Genomic DNA, 27,593 nt, shown 5'->3' on the forward strand with positions numbered 1-27,593 from the left:
GCCACCATCCAAGTGCAAGAAAGTTCTTTCATTCATTAAGCAAATATTTACTGAGTGTCTTATTACACTCTAGGCACTTAATAAATATTTCATACAGAGTTATTACTAAAATGCAGTAAACGCATTTGACCTTATGATGAACAAATGACTGGTCCTACCTAGAAAATTTAGTCTACTGGGCATACAAGAGTCTTCTTTAGATTCAGGTTGTGAGAGAAATACGATACAAAATAACTCATCATCCCATCAACGGGATTTCTCACCTTTATCGCAAGCTTTATCACAAACTACAGATTTATTACCAATGACAAGGAATCAATAATCAGAACACCATCCTACTAAATGGATCTTCAAAAAAGGTTTTATCTCCAATATCCACCCAAACTGCAAAACATTTACTTAATCTACACTTACTTTTCTTTTTTTTTAATAAATTTATTTATTTATTTATTTTTGGCTGCGTTGGGTCTTCGTTGCTGCACGCGGGCTTTCTCTAGTTGCAGGGAGCAGGGGCTACTCTTCGTTGCGGTGCACGGGCTTCTCATTGCAGTGGCTTCTCGTTGTGGAGCACAGGCTCTTGGCGCGTGAGCTCAGTAGTTGTGGCTCGCAGGCTCTAGAGCGCAGGCTCATTAGTTGTGGCGCAAGGGCTTAGTTGCTCTGCGGCATGTGGGATCTTCCCGGACTAGGGCTCGAACCTGTGTCCCCTGCATTGGCAGGTGGATTCTTAACCACTGTGCCACCAGGGAAGTCCCTACACTTACTTTCCTTAGGTAACGTGAGGGCAAGCATGTACTAGAAACTTTAAGAAGCCTTCTCGGACTTCCCTGGTGGCGCAGCAGTTAAGAATCCGCCTGCTGAGCCTGCGCTCTAGAGCCTGAGAGCCACAACTACTGAAGCCCCTGTGCCTAGAGCCTGTGCTCTGCAAGAAAGAGAAGCCACAGCAATGAGAAACCCGCGGGCCGCAACGAAGAGTAGCCCCCGCTCGCAGAAACTAGAGAAAGCCCGCATGCAGCAATGAAGACCAAATGCAGCCAAAAATTAATTAATTAATTAATTATTTTTAAAAAGAGAGGCCTTCTCAACTCTTTGAAGAATTAATCACGGAAAAATTCTCATGCCTATGCTATTAAAATATCTCCAATTTAACCGGCTACTTAACCCAAACGCTTGAAGTCTTTGGCTTTCCTTAGTTATTAAAACAGTTGTGTTTAGGGCATCCTTTTAAACAATTTGGGTTTTCTCCTCAGTATTTTGCCACTGGTTTAACTCTTTTACCCACATAAATATGAAATGCCCAAGCCTCCAGCTTCTGAAAATAACTTCTGATATGTGCACTTAACAAAAACCTTGAGAGAATGTCCTAGTTTCTTTTATTTAAAACTTTTTCATTTAAAATGAGAATGCCTAGGGACTTTCCTGGTGGCGCAGTGGTTGAGAGTCCGCCTGCCGATGCAGGGGACACGGGTTCATGCCCCGGTCCGGGAAGATCCCACATGCCGCGGAGCGGCTAGGCCCGTGAGCTATGGCCGCTGAGCCTGTGCATCAGGAGCCTGTGCTCCGCAACGGGAGAGCCCACAACAGTGAGAGGCCCGCGTACCGCAAAAAAAAAAAACCAAAAAACAAAAAATGAAAAAACATTCCGCCTGCCAATGCAGGGGACACAGGTTCAATCCCTGGTCTGGGAAGATCCCACATGCTGCGGAGCAACTAAGCCTGTGTGCCACAACTACTGAGCCTGCGCTCTAAAGCCTATGAGCCACAACTACTGAGCCCACACGCCACAACTACTGAAGCCCACGTGCCTAGAGTCCATGCTCCGCAACAAGAGAAGCCCCCGCTCACTGCAACTAGAGAAAGCCTACGTGCAGCAACGAAGACCCAACGTAGCCATAAATAAATAAATAAATATGAGAATGCCTTTAGCAAAATTAGACATAAATCAACTTTTACCTCATTAAGACACTGCTATTTTCAACATTTACCGTAAACCACAACATGGATTAATCTTCTAACCAGTTAGTTTCCTATCTCTCCCCAACTAGATTAGACTGTAACTTTTTTGAGAGCAAGGGACTGACTACTGGACCCCATGGTCCCAGCTAATACATTTTATAAACTCTGTAAGTCTCCACACAGACATAAATGTTGCTAGTTTTAAGGCCTTAAGGAATTCTTTAATATTTTAAAGCTATTTTGATCAGAGCAGGTGTCCTTAACTGTTACTATCATTGTATACAAGTGGGTTCTCAAAGTGTGATCCTGAGGCCCTGAGAGTTTCCAAAACCCCTGCATGGGGTACATGAGTTCAAACTATTTTCATAAATAACACTGATGTTACTTTTATTCTTTGCCCTCATTCTCTCACCAGCATGCAGTGGAGTTTTCCAGAAGCTACATGATGTGTGATATCTCAAGAGACTGAATGCAAAAGCAGATATGAAAATCCAGCTGTCTTCTATTAAGCCAGACAAGAGAGTTGCAAAAATTAAAATAATGCCAATCTTCTCACCAATTTTTTTGCTTTGAAAAGTATAGTTATTTTATACAAACTATTATGTTAACAGGTAATGGAATTATTATTGCTAATTGTAAATGATTTAATAAATATATATTAAATTTTTTTTGTTTTAATTCCTAGTACAGCAAATATCAATAGATATAAGCTGTACAAACAAAGGCTCTTTGGGTTCTTAATAATTTTAAGAGGTAAAGGGGTCCTGAAGACAAAAAGCTTGAGAACCACTGTGGTACACAATTATAAAACATATACAATAATATATACCAAGGGCTTCCCATAGATAAGAAGCTCAAGTTAATTGTGAAGTATAATTACTTCTTACACCTCTAATCTTGTTGAATAATATATCTCCTTGAAAAGCATAATTCAGCATAAAGCCAGTCCATCCCAGGCCCTATCTAAGGGGCTTTAGATATTTATCGAGAGTCCTCTTTATAAAGATGTTCTGACCTATAATACCACCTATTACTTGAACAGTGTTTGGAGTTTCTCAAAGTTTTCACCAAAATTACCTTGTTCATCCTAACAACAACCTGTGAAGTAGATGTGAAGTATTACTCCCACCCCCGCTTTGTTTTTTAACAGATGACATAATGAAACCGATGCTCCAAGGAAACAGAACTACCTTCCAAGGATGTACTGCTACCTAGGAGAGCCTAGGATGTTGGTCTTTTGCAATTTGCTTGGCTGCGTTAAGGCTGTTTCACTGTGGTGTAATTGCAAGCTCCCAAAGAAAACAAGGCAAGGGCATTAATTTTAGTGTCCCAGTGCCAAAACAGAGATTTTTCCCTCCCTAATAAGAATGTAATCAGACTCAATACTTGGTCACCGCATTATTCCACACACTGGCTACCCAAAAAGAAAGAAAAAGAAAGAAAGAAACGAAGGAAGAAATTCCAGAGTGCTGGAGAATAAATGCCAGAATACATAACCCTCCAAGAGGATGAATTAGTCAAGGACTCACAGCTTTTTTTTTTTTAACCCCACATTTGTTTATTTATTTATTTTTGGCTGTGTTGGGTCTTCGCCTCTGTGCAAGGGCCTTCTCCAGTTGCGGCAAGAGGGGGCCACCCCTCATCGCGGTGCGCGGGCCTCCCGCTACCGCGGCCCCTCCTGTTGAGGAGCACAGGCTCCAGACGCGCAGGCTCAGCAGTTGTGGCTCACGGGCCCAGCTGCTCCGTGGCATGTGGGATCCTCCCAGACCAGGGCTCGAACCCGTGTACAAGCTGCACTAGCAGGCAGACTCTCAACCACCGTGCCACCAGGGAAGCCCTCACAGCTTTAATAATCATTTAATCACTGAAACAACAGGCAGGCAAGAACAGGATCAAACTCAATACAAAAACAGGAGACTATATCAATGAATGGATGCCAAGAAGTTAAAGCGGAAGGCCCACATGAAATGGGTTCAACTCGTAGAACATGAGAAGGAAAAAACCCACATAAAGTTGCAAAACTAGCTTTATTGGTTCTACAAATCCACGCACATGACTAAAATCACCCTCCCAAAGCAATGTCAGAGACAAACTTCGTTGCAAGATGCAAAGATGACATCCTAGCCCTTGGATAGAAATCACCCCTCCCTGATCAGCTCGGTGATTTGTGACCGCCCAGAGGGGTGGGATAGGGAGGGTGGGAGGGAGGGAGACGCAAGAGGGAAGAGATATGGAAACATATGTATATGTATAACTGATTCACTCTGTTATGAAGCAGAAACTCACACGCCATTGTAAAGCAATTATACTCCAAAAAAGATGTAAAAAAAAAAAATCACCCCTCCCTGAAGACTACACATACTAGATTGTTCTTTTTATCAGCACAAGCCTCTTAGTTATGCTCCAATTTAACTTAAGTTCAAGAGATGCTCAATTTTCTGCATCTCTTTTCCACACTCAAGTGGACGCCCTGACTGACAAAGGCAAGACTGACTCACAACAGGATATCTGCCACTTGCATAAACTCTTTTCCTTTTTAGATGCATGTGACCAATGAGGCCATTTTAAAATTTGATGTGATTTTACCTAGAAACAGCCAGAAGTGTGCTGTCTGCTTTGTATCTATCCCTGTAGTTCACCACAGATTAGGAGAAGTAATTTCATCATTCCTCATGAGGTATGCTTTTCCTAGTGTTTACTTTGGTCATTTTTTTTTCAATCCCTGGGGCGGGGGTTACAGTTACAGCACCACAGCTCTACCTACAATTATAGATAATACAACACCAACTAATTTGTAAAGCAATTTGACACACCTTATTTGTTGTTTCATACTCAACATTCACTGTAGAAGAAACATTCGTAGGTAAGTTTCTACACCCTCATAAAAGAACTGCAATACTGCACCATAAAACCAATTAACCGGTTAATCTTCATGGGCTTTATGCAGAAAAAGACAATCTGACTTTACAAAGGCAAGCAAAGCATCAAACCTCTGAGACCTCAAGGAAACCGCAGTTATTTCCATTCCTTATCCCAGGGTACATTTTTCTTTGTGGCCTTACCTGGATTTTTCTCCAAGGACATAATCAGCATTTAAGTAACCTGTCAAAAGTGTCAAGGCATTCTCTAAACTATCCTCCCAGCTCCGGCCCACAATGAGAAATGTCACACAGCTAAATCGTACCATTGCTCTTTTCCTCCTTTTATTTCTTCAAATGAACTTAAGATTTTTGAAATGCACAATTCAAATTTTACACTACAACGCAAACTACCACTGATCATCTCAAAGCTTATAAACAAAGACTCTATCGGCGGCACCAGGGCCCTACCAGGAAGTAATCAAAGCAGTGTGGCCGGTGCGATCTTAAGTCGCTAGAGCAGACAATAAGAGGGCACTGGGGCTTCCGAGGGGCCCGGCAGAAGGAGATAAGATGCTTAAGCAATGCAAAAGCATTACATAAACCTAATAACTGTCCTACAGCACATGGACTCGGAAATCCCAAAGCAATTTCAAACAAACAAAAATATCTGAAAGGCAACGCGAGCCGCCCCTCCAAAGCAGCTGCTCGATCAGCCTTCTGAGCTTTTTCAGCCCGCAGCCTGTTTTCAAACTTCACCTTCCCGGGCTGATGAAAGACTCCGACCTCGGCCGCCCGAGTTCTGAGCACCTCTCGAACTCCCGGCGCCCGCTCGCCCGGCGTGGATCTAGTCGCCGGAGCATGGGGGGAAGCGAAAGGAAGCGGGTCCGGGGCAGGTAGCGAAGGGCCCCAGCGCGCCCTGCAGCCCAGACAAAGCTGCGCCCCTGAGCGGCGCTTTTCCCGTCCGGTCTAGGAGGGGACGCAACTCGGGCCCCGCCACACGTGCGGCCGCCTTGTGGGGGCCGGACACCCACCCCCGCGGCCCCCGACCCGGCGACACAGGCCAGCACAACCCCCGGGCACTGCAGGGCGGCGCGGGGGCGCAAGCCGCAGGCCAGGGTCCCCGCTCGCCGCCGTCCCCACGAGCTCGTGGCCCCCGCGGTCTCTATCCCTCACGGGCCTCTCCTTCGCCGGCCGGACCGTCGGGCCGCGGGAAACAAAGGAGCCGCCGCCGCCGCTCCGCCCGCCTCGCCGCGTACCCCTCCCCAGCCGCCGGGCCCGGCTCGCCCGCACCGCTCCCCGAGTCCGCGCGCCGACTGCCCGCGGCCCCTAGACGGCAGGCCCGGCAGAGCCGGGGCCTCGGGTGCGCTGCAGGGCCGCCTGGGGCCGCACTCACCGCTGCAGCACCAGGACGACGGGGAGCCGTTGGGGAACTTGGCTGAGTCCGGGGCAATGCAGACGCTGGAGCTCAGGTGCGGACACTCCATGGCCACGAGGAGGGCGGCGAGGAGGACTGAGGCTCCGAGACCAGGCGGGGGGGGGGGGAGGGGGCGGAGGAGGGACTCCGAAGGTTCTGCCTGGGGTCGCTCCTCGCCGGGCGCTCGGCCGACGGCGGCTGCGTCCCGAGCCCTTGCGTCAAAGAAAGCAAAAGCTTCCGGGCGCCGGGTTTTCCCGCCCGCCGTCTCCCGAAGCCCGGCTCCGGAAAACGTGGTGCTCCGGCATCCGGGTTCTGCCGCCACCCCTAGGCTGGAGGCTTCCGTCTTCCCAGGCCGGCCCCTCCCCTCCCCTGGGCAGGCCCCGCCTACAGGCCCGGCCCCGCCCCCGTCCTCTCCCGCGGGGTGGGGTCCCCGCGCTCGCAGGCTGGTAGCCCAGCGTCGGACAGCGCTCGGAAGTGACTTTCCCAACTCCGCTGTCCCCGGCAGCCGCGGCTTCCCCCGGCCCCGGGTAGGGTGGGGCGCCAAGCCGGGGCACGCCGGGCCGGTCCGCGGCTTTTACCCCGGCCCAGCGAGCGCTCACAGTCAGAGAAGACTGACCCTGCGTAGTGTGTGGTGGCCGGACTACGCTGCGGTAGAAAATCTGGCCACACAAGAAAGTGTGAAGAAGAAAATAAAAACCACCCGGGCAGACAGACAGCCCCCATTTTACACACGAAGGCACAAGCTCAGAGAGGTTAAGGGCCTGGCCCCCGGTGGCCCAGCGGGATGCATAGGTCCCAGAGCAGTACTGGTTTAGTGGTCTGCTCCCTGCGGCAGGTACGATACTGACTGGGTTCTAGGTTCTGAACACGTGGCCACCTGGGTGCTGAGTGCGGGGACGATCGTGAATCTGGGTTCAAACCCGGTCACTGTGACTCACCAGCTGCATTACCTCGAGCACGTGGTCGGACATTCATGCCTCACCCTCCAGTGTAAGTTTAAATGAGGTAACTAACCTGGGTGTGCTGAGCGGGGCGGTCCCGGTTACCAGGTGATAAAAAGGGAAGGGATCTAACATTTGTTAAACACCTGCTGCTGTCTCCTAACCAGGCACTTAACACACAGTACCTCATTTAAACCTCGCACCACACCGCCAGCTGCTCTAACCATCCTCCTTTTTACCGCAGGGGAAACCGAGTCTGTAATTGGTTAATCCGTGCCGGGATTGGATCCCCGCCTCTCTGACCCCTTCGTAGAAAAGAGGATAGGGCAAGCCTCCAGCGGCCGGTAGGGCAAGCGTTACACCCTAGCGAGCCTGCTATCTCTCCGGGGCACGGCCTTGAGGACGTCCCGGGCTATTACGAACATTGCCTCAAAGTTGAGGCTCCTTGTAAAACCCGGCGAAGGAGCAACAGGGCCAGGAGGCGAGTAGGGGGAGGGGGAGGCTGATGTGGCAATCCTGCGGGCTGGGCGAGAGGAGGAAGGAAGGTCAGGAAATGATTAACTGGGCCGGGCCGGGTAGTGGTTAGAGCAGGGCACCTCCCCGCAGTGCAGTCCTGGAGCAGTCCAGGGATGCCCTCTCAGTCACCTAGGACGCCTGGCCATCTTCCCCACCACCCGCCACCTCTCGGTTTCGGCCGCGCACTCCTCTGCCTAACGCTGTCCACTCACCTGCGGCCTCTCTGCCCACACTTTCCTCCCCCCCCCCGCCCCCCCTTCACCAACTCCCGGAGTATTTCCAGTTCCTCTGTCAATGCTCTTTGATTGCTCCCCAAGTTTTACTTGACTGCTTTAGAGCAAGCCATCTTGAGGTTTTATGGCAGTGACGAGTTGTAGAAAAGTGCAGCTGCTCAAATCCTAGCCCTGCTGCCTACTTGGTGACCAACTTTAGCAAGTGTCTCTAGTCCTCCCAAGCCTTTTTTATCCGTAAAACTGGGAAAATAATACTTATCTCTCAAGGAAGATGCGAGAATTCGTGAGAATTGCCACCCCGTAGTAGATAGTCAATAATTTATAGCTTTTTTCTTTTTTCTTTTTAATGACAGCAGGTGAGAGGATAATTCCTAGGAAGGGGGAGGATAAACAATAAATGTGACCTCTGCCCAGGCTGTCCCAACCCTCTCCTCCTATCAACCGATTCTTTTTCAAGGCCTGGTTGTATCAACCTCTGTTTCCTTCCAGAAACCTACCCCCCATTTACCATCCATGCCCCCTCATTTAGCCATGAAACATGCCCTGAACTCACGCCAGTCTTTTATCCTAGCATGTAACGGTTCCTTTTTCACCCTCGCAAAGACTCAGTTTCCTTATCATCTAGACCTCAGCTTAAACATCACTTCCTCAGGGAGGCCTTTCCTGCCCCTGCCCCAACTCCAGGTTACCTCCAGGTGTGTGATGCCCTTGTCTGCCCCTATATTCTGCCTTTTTAAAACACTCTTCAGGCACGTAATTATTTGTTTAATGTCTGTCTTCCCCTTGGAGGTCCATAAGGGTAGCAAAAGAAGTCTGTCTGGTTTCCTGCTGTATTCCTAACATAACATGTGGAACATGGAGGGCATCCAATAAATGTGTTCAATCATGAATGAGTGATCGATTAGCAATGTCTATCATGGGCAGGGGGTTAGGAAGTGGCCCAATATATGCCAGGTAGTCATCCCCTTCTCCCCCACTTGATTTGTAAATTTCCCTTCAGCTCTGAGTTTATGATTTTAACGGCATCAGGAATGTGAAAACACCTTGTGAGGTGTAATCTGCCAGGGGAGAAAAAAGAAAAAGAAAGGAAGAATAGTTTTCATTAAAGTCTTCTCGCTCTAAGTAGAATAAAAACCCCTCCGAGCAGGGCCCCTAACCTAGTCCCCCCCTGACTGGTATAGACCGCAGAGGGCGAACTATGACTATCAGGCAGTTCAGAGAAGCTGGGCAAAATCAGAAGTCCCTCCTGGGACTTTTGCTAGGTTTACCTAAAAGTTTCCTGCGTCTCTGAAAGTTTTCATAATTAAAAATTTTTTTTCTTTGGAAAAAAAAAACTCGTGGTGAGTAAATGTGTCAAACGGGGGAAGACCAGGGGGCACACTGGGAAATCTGCTTTTTTAGTCCCTCGTTTCTTCGGCTACATTTATTACTACGTTTTCTTTTTGGTTCTCGGCCCACATCCCTTCGGCGCTGAGGAGCTCTGACTTACACAAGGGTGAGCCCTGGTGGTGCAGCGCCAGCCTCCAGCGCGGGTGCCGGGTGCCGGGAACGCGCCGCCTCCGAGAGTCCCCGCCCAGCCCTCGGGAGTCCCAGGGGGTAGGGATGCGGGAGGAGGGCGGCTCTTGCCAGCAGAGGAGGACGAGTTTTAAAAGTTTGCATTTTTCAGAGGAGAGGAATGCACAATTTCAATCACACTATCAAATGTTTTTCTTCTAAAGGCTATATCTATATAAAGGGAGGAGGGAGGGTTGAGCCAGGAGCGGGGGTGGCGAAGTGGGGGGTTACAGGTTGCGGAGGGAACCATGATCAGGACCGGTCTCAAGGTTGTTATGACCATCCCCTAACTTTTAGATTTGAGACTTCTGGCAGAATTGGTGGTCTGGAAGCGAGGATTGCAAGCTGACCAGGCCCAGGGGAAGAAGCCTTATTGGAAGCACCGAGAGAGCTAGGTTAATTATTTACCTTAGAGATTTTTCTAGGAGCAAAACCTCCTTGGAAAACTCAAGAGGAGGCTTGGTGAGTATTCCGAAGGAGGGGGAGAGGGTGAGGAGAAGCCGCTCAGGGACTCTTTTATCACCTTGTTTAATTTCCAAGAGGCACTTATCTGATACTTCCTTGTTTACTTGTTTATCTATTGTCAGTCTCCTCCATGAGAACAGAGACCTTGCTAGTCCTGTTCATTGCCTGATTTCCAGCTTCTGGAATTCAGCCTGGTGCATGGCAGGTCCTCAGGAACTATTTGTTGAATGATTAAATGAATGATGGGGCTGGGTGTGGGCTTCAGCCAGGCAGCCCTCACTGGCTGTCATTCTCCCAGTTCTTTTCATTCACCCCTTTTGCATTATCTCCCTGCCCCAAATTCTTCAGTGGCTCCCTACGTGTGGCAAGATAAAATTGGAAACCCACTGCTATCACAGTCACCTGTCCCTTCTCTTTTGTTAAAGCTTTAAAAAAAAAAAAACGGTTCTAGCAGTATCTAAAATAGCTCCCTCATTATAGACAATGTGCTTCCTCACACCTCTGTGTCCTCCCCCCTCCATTCCCTTTTACCTGCCCAGCTGTAACTCCTCCCCCATGAAGCATACAGCCTCCTTAGGGAAGCCCTCCATCACTCAACCAAGCAGACTTCTATGCCCTCCCCTCACACCATCACTCTTTCTGTTCCTGCATCTTGTCACATGGTGCTGGGCTTTTCTGTTTACATTTCAGTCTCCTTTGGGAGCAGATGCTTTTCTTTTCAACTGTAGATCCTAGGCAATGAGTTCAGCGATTGAAGATATTGGGAAAAGATTATATTTATTGATTAAATGTTGTTGGAAGTGCCCCTTTCAAGAGCAATTACATCAATCATTGTGTGTAATGTTCCCCTAGGTATTCACAGAAAGGACCCTAACTCTGCAAGAAAAGAAATTTACATTAAGTGGGTCCCAACTGGGTGCAAGATACTATATCAAGTGGTTTTCATTTCTTCTTTAATCCCCACAACAAATCTTAGTTGGAGGTATTATCATTTCCTTTTTACTGATGAAAGAACTAAAGCTCAAAGAAGGTATAAACAATTGCATAAATTTACACAATTAGTAATTGCTCTTTTATCAAAAGTGGTTTTCACCCCTCACACACATGGCCAGCTAAATAATTTTGCCGTATTTTATGGGGGTAGCTGAAGTTCCTAATAAGGAAGAAGACTCTTAAAGACCACAGGACACAGAAGAGCCTTTTAAGTAACTAAAGAAAGGATCATTTATATTCAGTACCATTGTAACAATCATTGTATCATCAACATCTTCATTTGTATTGCTTTTTTCTATTGCTTTTAATGCTTTCTTCTTTATCATTGAAATGTGAACTTCACAGCACTTTTATGAAGGAGATGAGAAGGTTTTCTTGTTTAAAGACCCACTTTGCAGCTAAAGCACTGACCAATTAAGCAAAACCAAATGGCTCTAGCACCAAACAACTCTTTGACAAGTCAAGGAGTCACTTTTCTCTCTGGGCCCCAGTCTCCCATTTGTAAAATCAGGGAGTTGAATCTGGATGATCCCCAAGGGCCGTTCTAGAGTGAACATCCATTTATCCTGTGATAGCTCAGGGCCACCCAGTGACACTGGCAGAGGCAAGACCGTCCTTGTATCCCGCAGCAGAGACTGCTAACTGTTCACCCCAAATCTGTTTTCTTTTCCTCCTGGTTTCAGAAAAGAAATTTCTCAGCTCCCTTTACAGCTGGGTGCAGTCATTTTTAGTCAATAGAGTGAGCAGAAATCACAAGGATCAGCCTTGGCTGGCACTGTGGACAGCTGCCCATGACAAAAATACTTCAGTGTCTAGTTTTGTTTATCAACACGTGGGGGAAATATATTAGGTCAGGTCCAGAAAGAAATGTTGGGTCTTCTAAGCTTCCAGTCTGCTCTTTCTTTCTGTGCTTCCTCTTCAACCATTTGTTCATTTACCCAACAAATACTGTATGCACTCCTGCCACGTGCCAGGCACTGAAGGTACAGGGACTTAGAGCTCTGCACTACATGGGGGCCTCCTCTGTTGACATCTCTTTGCCACTGTCAAGATGGAAAGTGTAATATCACTCCTTTCCCCTTTGTTCATTGACTGACTGGACATCAGAGCCTCTGAATTTCAAAGTGCCATCTAGACATGGAGTCTTAAGCCTTTAAATTGTGAAAATGACTTCACACAGAAAGGGCCTGGCTTGGTGCTTGGTATACAGTAGACCCTCAATAAGTGTCCATTTCCTTGAGACCTTGTCAAATAGGAGGGTTGATGTGGGGGATGAAGGATGATGGCCTGAAATCATTGATTCTAGGATAGCTGGCCAGAAGGGCAGATTTTTATCCTTTTTAAAGGGATCCAGGCCAGATTGTTCATTCAACAAATATTACTGATGCCCAAGGCTCACGGGATATAAAAGTGAAACAACACAAAGTCTCATCCTCAAAGGGATGAGGAAGGGAGCAAGAGAAACAGATCAGCAAAGAGGCAAGTGCAACCCAGCGTGATAAGTGTTATGAAGGGAAGTACAGGATGTTACTTAGCCACAAACAAGGGGCAACTAACCCAGGCTGGTGGGTGAGGGTGGGGGAAGCATCAGGCAAGACTTCCTGGAGGAAGTGACATATGATCTGAGACTTGAATGGTATACAGAAGTTAACCAGGTCCCTGTTACAGTGGAGGATTACTGGACTGAAGGTCAATATTATGACATAGTATGAGTGTGTTTCGTGTTTGGTAATTGCAATCGTTGTTGCTTTTGTTGTGGTCATCCATTTACAATGCTTGGTGTCAGTTTATTTATCTCTTGTAAAAATAAAATACAGGGTGTGTGTGTGAAAAAAAAAAAAAGTTAACGCAAAGTGTTTCTGGGGACCAGCGCTGGTTTGCACATTATTTCCTACAGGTCTTTGTCAAGATGTAGTTTAAGTTTTTGTAATCTTTTTTTTACCCCTATGTTACGTTTGTTCTGGTTAAATTTATTGAAATATTAAAAAATAAATAAAAAATTAAAAAAGAAGTTAACCAGGTAGAGTGGGGGAGGGGGGTCATAGCATCCCAGGCAGAGGGAACCGTACCTTCAAATGCTCAGAGACTCAGAGAGGGTCTGAGACTGCCAGTCTGGCTGGAGAGTCATGTGCAAGGAGGTAGAAAGCTGAGAGGTGAGGCTGGCAAGGAGGGCAGAAAGACATTAAAGGGCAGCTGACGCTCTGGAGCAGAGAACTGCCATCATAGAGAAATCTGGGTTCCCAGGACTCGGGACTCTTTCAGGGTTGCATTTTGCCAGGTCCTGGGAGAGAGGATAAGGGTGCAAAGACGCAGAAAGATGAGAGATAAGACAGAGGAAAAAAGGGTACCACTAACAATAGTCATCTGGGAAATGCAAATGAAAACCACAGCACACACCTAGGTGGAACCAGATAGGAGAGGGACTTCCCTGGTGGTCCAGTGGTTAAGACTCCATGCTCCCAGTGCAGCGGGCCGGGTTTGATCCCTGGTTGGGGAACTAGATCCTGCATGCCACAACTAAGAGCCACAGGCTGCAACGAAGATCCCGCTGGCCGCAACTAAGACCCAGTGCAGCCAAATAAATAAATAAATATTTTTTAAAAAAAGAAGAAGAACCAAATAGGAGAGATTTGAATGCAGAGGTGACTGCCCCACACCATAATCATGACCAGACCTCTGAGACTGTGTCCATGAGGAGCTTGCAAACCACTGAGAGGGAGAGCCTCATACACTTTAAGAAGTAGGATTTTGGTGGGGAAAAGAATCCTAGGCTTTAGAGAACCTCCATCTCTGCCTTCCCCCACTCCTCCTAACCTAACCTAACCTGACAATTCAGCTATCAGGAATATCCAGCTAACCAGAAAATGAATTTCTCACCCAACCAGAACATAGATTTTCATAGACCCAGACCCTTCCATGAGGTGTCTGATGCACTGTAAAGAAGCAAGGCTTTGGGTCCAATCAGGCTGGTGTCCTGCTTCTGCCACTGGCCTGCTGTATGACCTTTGGCCAGCAGCCTGACCTCTCTGGAGCCTGTGTCTATGAAATAGGAATAATATTAGCTGCTTCCAAAATGGAGATTCCCCTGCTCTGTCTCCCTTAGCCAAATACTTAATGTTTGGAAAGGGAGAACAGGGATCCACATGTCATGATCAGAACCATTTTCTGAAGTTGCCAACACCCATAATTTATGCATTTATGTAATCACACCAAAGGTTATAAGCATATTTTATAATTCCATCATCTAGAAAGCTCTGCTGTGGTTGACCCAGTTATAAATTGGCAGCAGCAGGAGAAAAAAGGTATTCCACATTATTACCATCTGAAGAACAATAGTGGAAAAGTAAGGAAAGGGCTTTAGAGCCCTTGTGGCCTTTCTCAGCTACCTGTGGAGAGGCTGGTGCTTTCAGGCTGGAAATGGAGCTCAGAATCAGCAAGGCTTCGTGGAAGATTACCCTGAGAGCCCTTAGGGAAGAATGATGAGAGAACTGGAAGGGCCAGAAGTTTCAGAGAGGAGGAAACTGGTGCTAGAGAGGTGACACATTTGTCCAGCAACACAGAGTCCTCTGGGCAGCTCTTGACATCAGAGCGCTCCTCGCTTGCCAGAGTCTGTGCAAAGCGAAGCTGCAAAAGGATTTTTTCATGCTTCTCGTTCGGCCCTTCCTGTGTGCAGGATGCATGAGCTGGTTCTCCTGGAGAAAGATGGCTACAGAGGCAGGCTTGCCTCCCCCATACCCCTCGAATGGGTCCTAGACTGTCACCTTCTACGTGCACCGCTGATTCTGCCTGTGGTCATCCACAGTGGGTAGTTTTATGGTTGACATCCTGATTTTTGTTTTTAAAGCACTTTTTTGAGTTGTGAGCTAAACTAGCTGCTTTTTTTTTTAATTTTTGGCTGCACTGGGTCTTCATTGCTGCTCCCGGGCTTTTTCTAGTTGCGGCAAGCACGGGCTACTCTTCGTTAATCTTGTAGAAAATGCATCCTGATTTTTTTTTAATCTTTTATTTTATATTGGAGTATAGTTGATTTACAATGTTGTGTTAGTGTCAGGTGTACAGCATAGTGATTCAGTTATACATACACAGGTATTTATTCTTTTTCAAATTATTTTCCCATTTTGCTTATTACTGCATCCTGATTTCTTTTTCTTTTAATTAATTAATTTATTTATTTTTGGCTGCACTGGGTCTTTGTTGCCATGCAAGCAGGCTTTCTCTAGTTGCAGCGAGCGGGGGCTACTCTTCGTCACAGCGCACGTGCCTCTCATTGCGGTGGCTTCTCTTGTTGCGGAGCACGGGCTCTAGGCACATGGGCTTCAGTAGTTGTGGCATGTGGGTTTCAGTAACTGTGGCTCGCGGGCTCTAGAGTGCAGGCTCACTAGTTGTGGCGCACGGGCTTAGTTGCTCTGCGGCATGTGGGATCTTCCCGGACCAGGGCTCGAACCCGTGTCCCCTTCACTGGCAGGCAGATTCTTAACCACTGCGCCACCAGGGAAGCCCAACGTGCTGATATTAACTTGGCTATAGTCATTTACCACTTTTTCTTATAACTGAATCAAAAAAATAATTCTGGTGAATTGAATGGCCTGGCAACTGGTTTCTGGATTTCATTGAGTTTTTACAGCACTTGAAAGACAAATTCATCTGTACTTCCTTAAAAAAGATTTTCAAAGTCAGAAATTAGCCTGAATTTGTAAGGGGCGAGGGCACTTATTCTGCTTTGGCTGAGTTGAAAAGACTTCACCATGTCTCAGAATACATTTCCTTTCCATTTCCCCTGCCCATACCCGCCATCTCCTACCCCAGGACCCTCAATGTTTCCTACTGGACCACACCTTCCCCGACAGCCAAAAACAACATCAGGACACTCCCTTCTTTGAACCCCTCCCATAGGCCTTGAAGGGGCCTTGCGCTCAGCCTGTGCTAAGACTGGGAGCTTGCACGGCTGGAACCAGTTCTCTTCGTGAGTGGCCAGCCTGGCAGTGGGTGTTGGCCAAAGAAGGGAGGAACCACGCAAAGGCCACATCCCCACCTCTCACTGCCAGATCTCACTGCAAACTTGCATCATCACTTCCTGCCTGTGCTCTATTAGAAGCTGTCAGCAGCTGCCCACTGCTCCCAGAAGCAAGCCTAGACCCTTCCATGGCATCAAGTTTCCCCTAATTTGGTCCTGACTGACCTGCCAGCCTTGCTTCTCCACCTACCACACGGGCCTGACTGCTGAGCAGATTCTCAGTGCTCTCGCCCTGGCTTCTTGCTCAAGCTCTTTGTTCGGCCTCTTTCACTCCAGCCTGTGGAAGCCCTCCAACCCACCGAGGGCGCAACACCAAGCCCATGTTTAGAAAAATTCTGCCCAGCACCCACCTCATTCATATTTTCTCTCTCTTTCCCACTCCCTCCTTCTCCTCTTCCTCTCCTCTTTCCTCCTCCTCTCTCTCTCTCTCCCTCTCTCACAAACACACAGCATGGATTAATCTCCCTCCTTTATTCACGTTCCCATGGGACTCTGCTTGTCCTTAGAGACAGCACTTATTGCAATCTGCTTTGGAACAGAATTCCTTACATTTATACTACCGCCCAGTTAGAAACTGTCTCCCTGGAATGCAAGAGCTGCCCATCCTCATTCATCTGGATATTTATCACAGTACTGGCCCCAGGGTTTTACACATAGTAGGTTCTCAACAAATGTTTGGCCTTTGAAGACAGTGACTTGATGGACAGAGACTTGGTTTTGGCAATGGACAGAACTGAGTTTGAGCGCCCCTCCACCTCTTAATAACTGTGTGATCTTGGATAAGCGATGTACTCTCTCTGAACCGCTTAGGTCCCAAACCTGTAAAACGGGGGTTACAATAGTGCCTACCCCATAGAGTGGTAAAGAATGGTTGAGATAATATGTGTAGAACGTGTAACTCTTGCCATTCATAAAGCAGGTTCCTGTAAACATGGGTCACCAACTTTACCCTATATACATTTTTGAAGCTCGCTCTTTTGCCTTGGACGCCCTAGAGTGGATATCTGGGGAGAAGCCTACTAGAATATTCCCACTGGGAGACAAAAATGACCTCCTTGCAACCTGGGCCTGGTTGCAAGGAGGTCAGAGGGGTTGGCGAAGACTGAAAGGATTCTGAGGAAAGAGTAGGGGGGGAGGGTTGGCAAAAGGGGGCAGCCCCAGGCCCTGTAGGAGGTGGGCTACACCCTTCCCAACTAATAAAGTCAGACACTTCCCAGGAAATCAGCTCCTCCAATCTCATTTATGCTAAATTAGCATCTACTAGAGAATTTCCCCAAAGCCATCCCCACATTTAATGGGAACCTGAGTAATCAGAAATAGGAAAAGCAGCCAGGAGCATGGAGAAAGGGCATTTGCAAAGGAACTTGGCCACTGTGTCTCTGGCACTGAGGGTGGGGGGGGGACAGGGGCCTAGGAGGGCAGAACTCTAGAGGACCAGGGAGCCCCGCCTGTCACAGAGACACTCACACTTGCCAAACAGCCTTTGGATTGTACCTTGGTTTCCAGGGGCAGCCATCCTGGAAATGGGTGAAGGGGACAGGATTTAGAGTGGGGTGGAGAAGGGTGGGATGGGAACAGCAATGTCCTTCACGTGGCACCTGTGGTTCTCAGTGCACATTATTAAATGGGAGTTTTGATACATTTCAGCCTCCTGAGACTTTGGGCAGGGCCATAAGCTCTTCTCAGGGCTGAGTTCCCTTGAATACGCTGACCTCCTACTTCCTTCTGTGCACCAGCAGCCTGTCCAAAACTGAGTTCCCTGTGATAGGACAGTGTTGTGTGTCTGTGGGTGAGGGTGATACTAGTTTGCACAGTTGTCGTGGTGGGAAGATCTTTCCCTTGGAGACAGGATCCTGGGTTAGGATCTTGGCACTTGAATGACTTTTGGAGGTCACGTAGTCCAGTCACCCTATTACCGATGAGGAAACTGACACCTACAGAGGCCAAACCAGTTCACAATGTATACGCATATCAAATCACCACCATGGACACTTTATATGTTTTATATGTTTGTCAATTATACCTTAATAAAGCTGAAAAAATAAATTAAAATTAATAAAAAAGAAGCCAAACCAGGAAGAGAACCAGGTCTCCTCGTCCCCAGCCCAGGGTTCCTATCCTGTTTCTCTATGATAGCCCCATAAAGATGTTTTGGTGTGGTGTGAAACAGGCATCATCACATGGTTGAAAATGATAAATCTGGATTTATTTTTATAAATATGGATTTGACTAGAACATGTGAATCTTACGTGTTCTAACCTTAAATTAGAGCCCTTACTCCTTGCCTGCCTTCTTGTAGCTTCTTGTTCCCACGGGGAGCTCGTGTAAATGGTTTCTAGATTCACATTCTGATAGACTCTTGGGCTGGAGTTGGGGAAGATACAAGGCATGAGAGTTTGGACTTGATCGGCCTGCTCTTTTGAGTGCTGGGTGGCAGGCAGGCAGGCACTCTCTCTTCCCTTCCCTAAAAGATCTCCATCCTCTTTAAGTCCAAAAGAGGCTGGTATGCAAGGACACACCCCTGGGAGGTAGCACGTGGCCCCTCTCCCGGGGAAAGGAACAGACTGAGTGAAAAACGGACAGTAACTCACGTGAGTCCTAAATAAGCACAAGTAGATCAATGGAACAGGATAGAAAGCTCAGAGATAAACCCACAGACCTATGGTCACCTAATCTATGACAAAGGAGGCAAGAATATACAATGGAGAAAAGACAGTCTCTTCAATAAGTGGTGCTGGCAAAACTGGACAGCTACATGTAAAAGAATGAAATCAGAACGCTCCCTAACACCATACACAAAAATAAACTCAAAATGGATTAAAGACCTAAATGTGAGGCTGGACACTATAAAACTCTTAGAGGAAAACGTAGGCAGAACATTCTTAGACATAAATCGCAGCAAGATCTTTTTTGACCCACCTCCTAGAGCAATGAAAATAAAAACAAAAATAAACAAATGGGACCTAATTAAACGTCAAAGCTTTTGCACAGCAAAGGAAACCATAAACAAAACAAAAAGACAACCCTCAGAATCAGAGAAATTATTTGCAGATGAGCAACTGACAAGGGATTAATCTCCAAAATTTACAAACAGCTCATGCAGCTCGATATCAAAAAACCAAACAACCCAATCAAAAAATGAGCAGATGATCTAAATAGACATTTCTCCAAAGAAGACATACAGATGGCCAAGAGGCACATGAAAAGCTGCTCAACATCACTAATTATTAGAGAAATGCAAATCAAAACTACAATGAGGTATCACCTCACACCAGTTAGAATGGGCATCATCAGAAAATCTACAAACAACAAATGCTGGATAGGGTGTGGAGAAAAGGGAACCCTCTTGAACTGTTGGTGGGAATGTAAATTGATACAGCCACTATGGAGAACAGTATGGAGGTTCCTTAAAAAACTAAAAATAGAGCTACCATATGACACAGCAATCCCACTCCTGGGCATATACCCTGAGAAAACCATAATTCAAAAAGAGTCATGTACCACAATGTTTATTGCTGCACTATTTACAATAGCCAGGACATGGAAGCATCTGTCCATTGACAGATGAATGGATAAAGAAGATGTGGCACATATATACAATGGATTATTACTCAGCCATAAAAAGAAATGAAATTGAGTTATTTGCAGTGAGGTGGATGAACCTAGAGTCTGTCATACGGAGTGAAGTAAGTCAGAAAGAGAAAAATACCGTATGCTAACACATATATATGGAATCTAAAAAAATAAAATGGTCATGAAGAACCTAGGGGCAGGACAGGAATAAAGAGGCAGACCTACTAGAGAATGGACTTGAGGACATGGGGAGGGGGAAGGGTAAGCTGGAACAAAGTGAGAGAGTGGCATGGACTTATATACACTACCAAATGTAAAATAGATAGCTAGTGGGAAGCAGCCGCATAGCACAGGGAGATCAGCTCGGTGCTTTGTGACCACCTAGAGGGTTGGGATAAGGAGGGTGGGAGGGAGAGAGATGCAAGAGGGAAGAGATATGGGGATATATGTATATGTAGAGTTGATTCACTTTGTTATAAAGCAGAAACTAACACACCATAGTAAAGCAATTATACTCCAATAACGATGGTAAAAAAAAAAAAGATGTGATACATATATACAATGGAATATTACTCAGCCATAAAAAGGAACAAAATTGGGTCATTTGTAGAGACATGATAGACCTATAGACTGTCATACAGAGTGAAGTAAGTCAGCAAGAGAAAAACAAATATCGTATAATATCGCTTATATGGGGATTCTAGAAAAATGGTACAGATGAACCTAGAAAAATGGTACAGATGAACTTATTTGCAAAGCAGCAATAGAGACACAGATGTAGAGAACAAACTTATGGATGCCAAGAGGGGAAGGGGGGGTGGGGATGAACTGCGAAATTGGGATTGACATACATACACTACTATGTATGAAATAGGTAACTAATGAGAACTTACTGTATAGCACAGGAAATTCTACTCAATTCTCTGTGGTGATCTAAATGGGAAGGAAATCCAAAAAAGAGGGGATATATCTATATGTATAACTGATTCACTTTGCTGTACAGAAGAAACTAACACATCATAAAGCAACTATACTCAAATAAAAATTAATTTAAAAAAAGCACAAGTAAATTAAGCCTAAAGAAAGGGGGATGTCAAAAGGATTGATGAAACTCACAAGGGTAAATGCATTGACTCATTTAAGAAATATTTAACTGATCACTTAATTTAACCAGTTATAGTTCTATGCACTGGGCACGTTAGACCAAGAAGGATACAGAGACCCAAGCAAGTGACCCAGAAGAGGAAAACTCAAAGTCATGGACAAATTCTCAGTTAAATGGAAAGTGAGGTTAGAGGAGGATAGTGGGAGGAATGAGATCTTAAAAGGTTGGCCAGAGATTTCAAGAGGATAACATCTGCACAGATAACATTTTTGAAAACCTGAAAGAAAGGAGGCAGAGAGAGATACAATTTGAGAGCTACTTTGGCACTCTAAGCACTAAACCAAAGTGTTTGCACTGCATGCTGGGATAATTCATTCACTCAGCAAGTACTCACTGAGCACTTCCTATTTTTCTGGCTATGCCAGGCTCTTTGCTGTTCCTTGCCCTCACCAGACACACTCCCCTACCCTGCCTTTAATACATCAGTGTCCTCTTCTTTTGAGGGCTTCCCCCCAATGAACAGCACCATTTAGCAGATACATAAACAAACTGAAAAAGCTGTGACAGGAGAAGGAACAATATCCTAGCAAGGACCCTGTCTAATTCATCTTTGCACCCCAGTGCTGGGCACATAGTAGGCATTTAGGAAATGTTTGATGAATGAATGAATGAATATCATTGTGAGGCACTGAGGAAGCCAAAGTTTTCTAATGAGAAATGTTAGCCTGGGGAATTCCCTGGCGGTCCAGTGGTTAGGACTCTGCACTTTCACTGCCAAAGGAAAGAAATGTTAGCCTGGTTACAACTCTGTAAAAAGTGCATTTAAAAAATCTTTTAAAAATCTACTGAAAAACACTAACAGTGGTTGAATGATGGAATTATGGGAGACTTTCTTTTCTCTATTTCTCCCATTTTGTATATTGCAGCAACATTTTTTATAATGAAAAAATATATTTTAGCCCATCCCCCCGTTCCCTCCCCCTGACCCAAACTGTGAGACTTACATTACAACATATTACCTAATTGAAAAAAATTGTTTGTACCATATAAATTACGAAGACTGAGAAAACATGACCTGAATTTTATAATGCAAACAACTATAATTTATCACCACATTATTCTGATGTGTTTGCTGATATGCATGATCATTTATAGCCAGGCATAAACAACAGCTCCCATAAAACATTTTGATTAGTATTACTTGAAATAGCCAAATTGGGTCTTTTGTCTGAGCACTGGGGAAGGGGAGGCAGAAACTGGGCCGAGGGGGATTTGACTCTGTTGCCCTCACTAGGGACCCCACTTTTCCAGCAGAGTCTGTCAGGACCTGGGAGCTCTAGGGACCTCTGGCTGACAGATGTGCAGGCGTCTAAGTGCTGGCAGCAGAGCAGGGCAGTAACTGGGACTGCTCAGGCTTCACGAAGGAGCTTTTCACCCCCAACAGGAGCGGCGCTACCACCCCAAACTCTCCTTTCCTTTCCCTCCCAAGGTCAGCTTTCTAGATGTGAGAAAGCCCATAAGGATACTGCCTAAAGTGTCATCAATAAAAATTTATCTGGGCAGCGGAAGCACTGCCTCTAGAGGGCTAGAAGAGGGACATGTTCATTCACATGACAAATATTTATCGAGAACCAATAGGCACCAAGTGTAAACAAGGTCCTATACATACATGATATCATTTTTCCCTTCCTTCATCATTTCTTTCTTCATGATATTATCCCCATTATACAGGTAATGAAGCAGGCTCAGAAAAGTTAACTGGCCCTAGGTCACACATTTAAGTTAAGTGGTGGGAGTTGGGTGGACCGGGGAGTAGAGAGAGGGAAGGAGGAGGGATCCAAACTTAGCTCTATCAGACCTGGAAACCCACTCTCCCCGCACTTTACAAAGCAACATAGCAGAAGTTTCCAGACTTGGTGTTTAAAGTCTGTGTGACTATCAGCGGCCATTCTGAGTCTCAGTCTCCTTGTTTAAAAATAAAGGGCTTGAGAAATGTTTTCCAAGTGTCCTTCCAGCGCTGGTTCTTTGTCACAGTGTTCCCTCTCCTTGTCTTTGTGAAAGCTCTGCGGGAGGAACACACCCCGGTCACCAGCGCAGAGCAACGCCAGGAACTCCAGTCTCTCCGGGGATCGCCCCCTAGATGACATCGGTGGTGTTGCAGGAGCCAAGGCTCCCACTGAGAGTCCAGGCAGCAATCACAGGGTTGAAGCCAACTTTAATTACCGCTTTACCTTTTTTTAAATGCATTTAGAAAACATTCTCACAGCCCTTCCCACGCTCACCAGGGCGATGCTGCTGAAACATTTAATGATGGGGAACATTTGTAGCCTGAAGACCTACTGGTTCTATGAGTCATATTTAAAAATTAGATTATATTTTAACTTTCTACACCTCAGTTTCTTTTAGGACTGTGAGGCCCTTTACTGATCCAATGCTGATTTTGCAGAGCTGCCGAAATGTGATTATAAAACAATACATTTGTCTCTACTTAGTTATTTTTATTACAATAGTCAAGTTTTGATTAGGTAATATATGCATGTGGTACAACATTCAAAAGTCACTACAGGGACTTCCCTGGTGGCGCAGTGGTTAAGAATCTGCCTGCCAGTGTGGTTCAAGCCCTGGTCCGGGAAGATCCCACATGCCGCGGAGCAACTAAGCCCGTGCGCCACAACTACTAAGCCTGCACTCCAGAGCCCATGAGCCACAGCTACTGAGCCTACGTGCCACAACTACTGAAGCCTGCGTGCCTAGAGCCCGTGCTCTGCAACAAGAGAAGCCACCACAATGAGAAGCCCGCGCACCACAATGAAGAGTAGCCCCCGCTTGCTGCAACTAGAGAAAGCATGCGTGCAGCAATGAAGACCCAATGCAGCCAAAATATAAATAAATTAATTAATTTAAAAAAAAAGTCACTACAGAGTTTTCAGTAATTATCACATGACCCAGAAATTCCACTCCTGGGTCTATACCTCCGCAAACTGAAAACAGGTGTTCAAATAAAAACTTATACATGAATGTTCATAGCAGCGCTATTCTCAATAGCCACAAAGTGGAAACAACCCAAATGTCATCAACTGACACTAGATAAACAAAATGTGGTATATTCATACAGTGGAACATTATTCAGCCATAAAAAGGAATGAAGTACTGATACATGCTACTATTTGGATGGACCTTGAAACATTATGCTACCTGAAAGAAGCCAGACACAAAAGGCCACATATTATATTATTCCATTTATATGAAATATCCAGAAGAGGCAAATCCATAGAGATTTTCTTATCTGCAGGTTAGTGCTTGCCAGGGTCTGGGGGAAAGGGCGAATGGGAAGTGACTGCTAATGAGTATGGGGTCTCGTGTTGGGGTGATGAAAATGTTCTGTAACTAGATAGTGGCGATGGCTGCACAACATTGTGAATGTACTAAATGTTGCTGAATTGTACACTCTAAAATATTTAAAATGGTACATTTTATGTTACATGTATTTGACCACAATACAAATAAATAAAGGGTATTCTGTAAAAAGTATATTCCCCTTTCTCCAGGTCCCCTTCCTGCAGACAAAAACAAGTTAGCACTTTTCCTTCTCTACTCTTCCAGAGATTATTATTGTATGTATGTATGTGTGTGTGTATATATATACTGTGTGCATATATAGTGTTTATTATATATGTGCTTGTATGTATTGTAAATATATATTCTTATTCTCCCTTTTTTGGGACACAAATTGTCACACCATTCTGCAACTTGCTTTTTCCACTTCAATTATTTTGGATGGTTCTGAGTCGGTACTTCTTGTTTTCAATGGCTTTTGATCTTTCCAAAATGATAAATGAAGAATATCATCTCATTATAGTTTTAATTTTTATTTTCTTTTGAATGAGCATCTTTTCATGTGTTAAAACCCATTTGTATTTTCTTTTTAATTAATTAAACAAAAATACAAGGGAACAAATCCACACTTTTATTTATTTACTTTTCAGTAAGTTTAAATCCTTGAAGGGTACAGCATCACATGGATTCCATATCCAATGCCCTTAGCAGGAAGGTTGCTTCGGAATTTGGCATAAACCATGCCACTGTTTCGAAGAGCATGAGTTATCTTTCCCCGGATTACTCTGGTTTTGTTAGGTTTTCCACCAGGAGTTACTCTGTTGTTCTTTGCTTTGTACACATAAGCACATCTCTTGCCTAGACAGAATTCAGTTTCATCTCGAGCATATACACCTTCAATTTTCAGGAGAGCTGTGTGCTCCCTCTGGTTCCGTAGACCCCGCTTATAGCCAGCAAAAATGGCCTTGGACCACAGCCTTCCAGACATATTTGTCGTTTTAGAAGTCCTGTTCCCAGCAGGCCCCACTTATTTGCCCCCAAAGTTCAGCTGCGGGAGCGTCGCACACCTCCCTAATTAATTTATTTGGCTGCATCAGGTCTTAGTTGAGGCACACGGGATCTTTCACTGCAGCGTGTGGGCTTCTCTTTAGGTGTGGCGCGTGGGCTGCAGAGCACATGGGCTCAGTAGTTATGGCACGCAGGCTTAGTTTCCTCGCCACATGTGGGATCTTCGTTCCCCAACCAGGGATCAAACTCGAGTCCCCTGCATTGGAAGGCAGATTCTTAACCACTGGACTACCAAGGAAGTCCCCCATTTGTATTTTCTTAACTATGACTTTTCTTTTCATATACTTTGCCCATTTTTATGTGAAGTTGTTGGTCTTTTTCCTTTTGACTTGTAGGTGTTCTTTATAAATTAACATTATGAGCCCTCTATGGTATTAATTTTGAATCTATTACCCAATTGTCTTTTGACCCTCCAACATTCGTGTAACCAGATGCATTAATTTTCCCTGTTTGAATTACCTAGCATGGTTTCTGTTTTTCTGACTGGATCCTGACTGATACATTTGGGTGGGTTTTTTTTTTCTTATTCATTTGTGTGAACATTTTGTACATTAAGGAAATTAACCAATTATCTATCATACATGTTGAAATTATTTTTATTAGTTTATTTTGCCTTTTAACTATGTTTATTCTTTTATAGAAATTTAAAAATTTTATGTACTCAAATTTATCAGTATTTGCCTTTACAGTTTCTATATTTCATGACATGCTTAGATAGGCCTTCCTCATTCTAAGATGATAAACATAGTCACCTATATTTTCTTTCTATACTTTTATGGTTTCATGTTTTATATTGAGTTTTTTATTCATCTGGAACTTACTTTGGAGTAAGGAGTGAGGTAGCAATATAATTTAAATGGCTGTCCCAAATGGAAAATGGTGTTTAGTCAATTGTCTCAGTACCATTTATTGAATAGCCCTTCCTTTCTCCTTTGATTTGAAATGCTAATTTTATCAGGTATTACATTCAAATATATCCTTGGGTCTGTTTCTGGACTTTTTTATTGGGTTATCTATTTCTTAGTCAGTTATACTTTACTTATTAGCCAGAAACCAGCATTTGACTTTATGGACTCATCCATAAAAATACCTCTACACTTGAAGTAAGTAACTCTTGGAAGTCAAAACACAAGAAAGGGAGGGTGGAGTCTCTTCATGTCTGAGAAGCCAGAGATGTTGACTGAGGAGGAAATACTGAAAAATTGATCTCCTAAACCAAGGCTTCCTAAATAATTTTTGATTGATAAAGTAAGTGCATTTAAATGCCAGATTTCAACCAAAAGTTATGGGGGGGTCTTGTTTATTTACTTTCTGAGAGATTTCCTAAATTTTATCTTCTAACTCTTTTACTGAGCTGTCACATTTTTAATCCCAAGGACTCTTTATTGTTTTACAAATTTTTTTTTAGCATCCTGTTCTTTTTTCATGGATACATTATTTTCTCTTCCTGAAGATTAACCATAGAATATATCTTTTTTCCTCCTCTTTTCTGTATTTCTCTATTTTCTTTGAGTTCATTGTTTTCTGTGTATTAGCTGCTATCTTTTAGAGACTTTTCCTCAATTATTTGAATTTTGCCTTATTTAATATTATTTTAATATTAGCCTTATTTAAGAGTGAAGCATGAAAAAGCTAATTGGAAAATCTGTGTGTGTGAGTGAGAGAGAGAGAAGAGGATTACTGATTAAAAGGCTTCAGGCAGGATAACTAGGCAGAGACCCCACTGTTTATTTAGGTGACCTTCAACTGTCAATCTCTTAAGCCATTTCCCTTGGGCAAGTTTCACCTGAGAAGAAATCTCCAGTCTCCTGTCTGGTGGGTCCATATCTGGCTGCCTGCTCCCTGGGAGTTAAGCTAGGGAAAAAACTGGTGGGCAATACAGGGATACTACAAAATGGGAAAATCTTTTGGGGGAAAAAAACCCCTATGTTCAAGACCAGTAAGTTTGGGGGACTTCCCAGGTGGTCCAGCGGTTAAGAGTCCACCTTCCAGTGCAGAAGATGCGGGTTTGATCCCTGGTCAGGGAACTAAGATCCCACGTGCCATGGGGCAACTAAGCCCACACCACAACTACTGAGCCCACGTGCCACAACTAGAGAACCCACGTGCTGGAACTAAGACCCAACGCAGCCAAAAATAAAATAAATAAATATTAAAAAAAAAAAAAAAGACCAGTAAGTTTGCTGGGTAAGGACCTCTGGATATACGAGGTGTCCCTGTTTTAATAACTGCTAATATAAGTGTATGTTTGAAAGACAAATACAACGTGTATCCTTTATGAACCCCTCTTAGTTCGGTCGTCTCTGGCCACTGTAAGGCTAACACTTGCACCTCTAATCTGAAAGAGTACACTGTACAGAGCCCGTGTGTGTGTGTGTGTGTGTTGAGGGGATAGGATGGTGGTGGTGGAGGGGGGAGCCCTTTGGGAAACAATTCCATTCATAGGAATCCTGGGTCTACTTCCTTACAACCTTTAGGATTTTGTGCTGATGAGTATCGTTTCAGTGGCCTGTTTGGCCTCTATAAAGCTCACAATTGTTCCTTTTTCCCTTTAACTGGGGATCAGA

At 45.0% G+C, this 27,593-nt stretch overlaps 2 protein-coding genes across 3 annotated transcripts in view; both read right to left on the reverse strand.

Moving 5' to 3' along the window:
- USP3 (ubiquitin specific peptidase 3) overlaps positions 1-27,593 on the reverse strand; it is a 213,358-nt gene that overhangs the window by 86,967 nt on the left and 98,798 nt on the right. Inside the window, exon 1 of one of the 2 annotated variants that reach the window (XM_079912023.1) lies at positions 6,208-6,547. The exons of the other annotated variant lie outside the window; for it this stretch is intronic. Within the exon in view, the coding sequence (XP_079768149.1) occupies positions 6,208-6,298 (91 nt within the window). The 5' untranslated portion in view covers positions 6,299-6,547. Of the gene's footprint in view, positions 1-6,207; positions 6,548-27,593 lie in introns of those variants that run through there. 2 annotated transcript variants of the gene reach the window in all.
- LOC307182232 (large ribosomal subunit protein eL33-like) lies at positions 24,586-25,000 on the reverse strand. Its single transcript, XM_079913461.1, has one exon. The coding sequence runs from the start codon at positions 24,944-24,946 to the stop codon at positions 24,614-24,616; it is 333 nt and encodes a 110-aa protein (XP_079769587.1). The 5' UTR covers positions 24,947-25,000; the 3' UTR covers positions 24,586-24,613.

Source organism: Stenella coeruleoalba (assembly GCF_951394435.1).
Source record: "Stenella coeruleoalba genome assembly, chromosome: 2".
Classification (NCBI taxonomy): domain Eukaryota; kingdom Metazoa; phylum Chordata; class Mammalia; order Artiodactyla; family Delphinidae; genus Stenella; species Stenella coeruleoalba.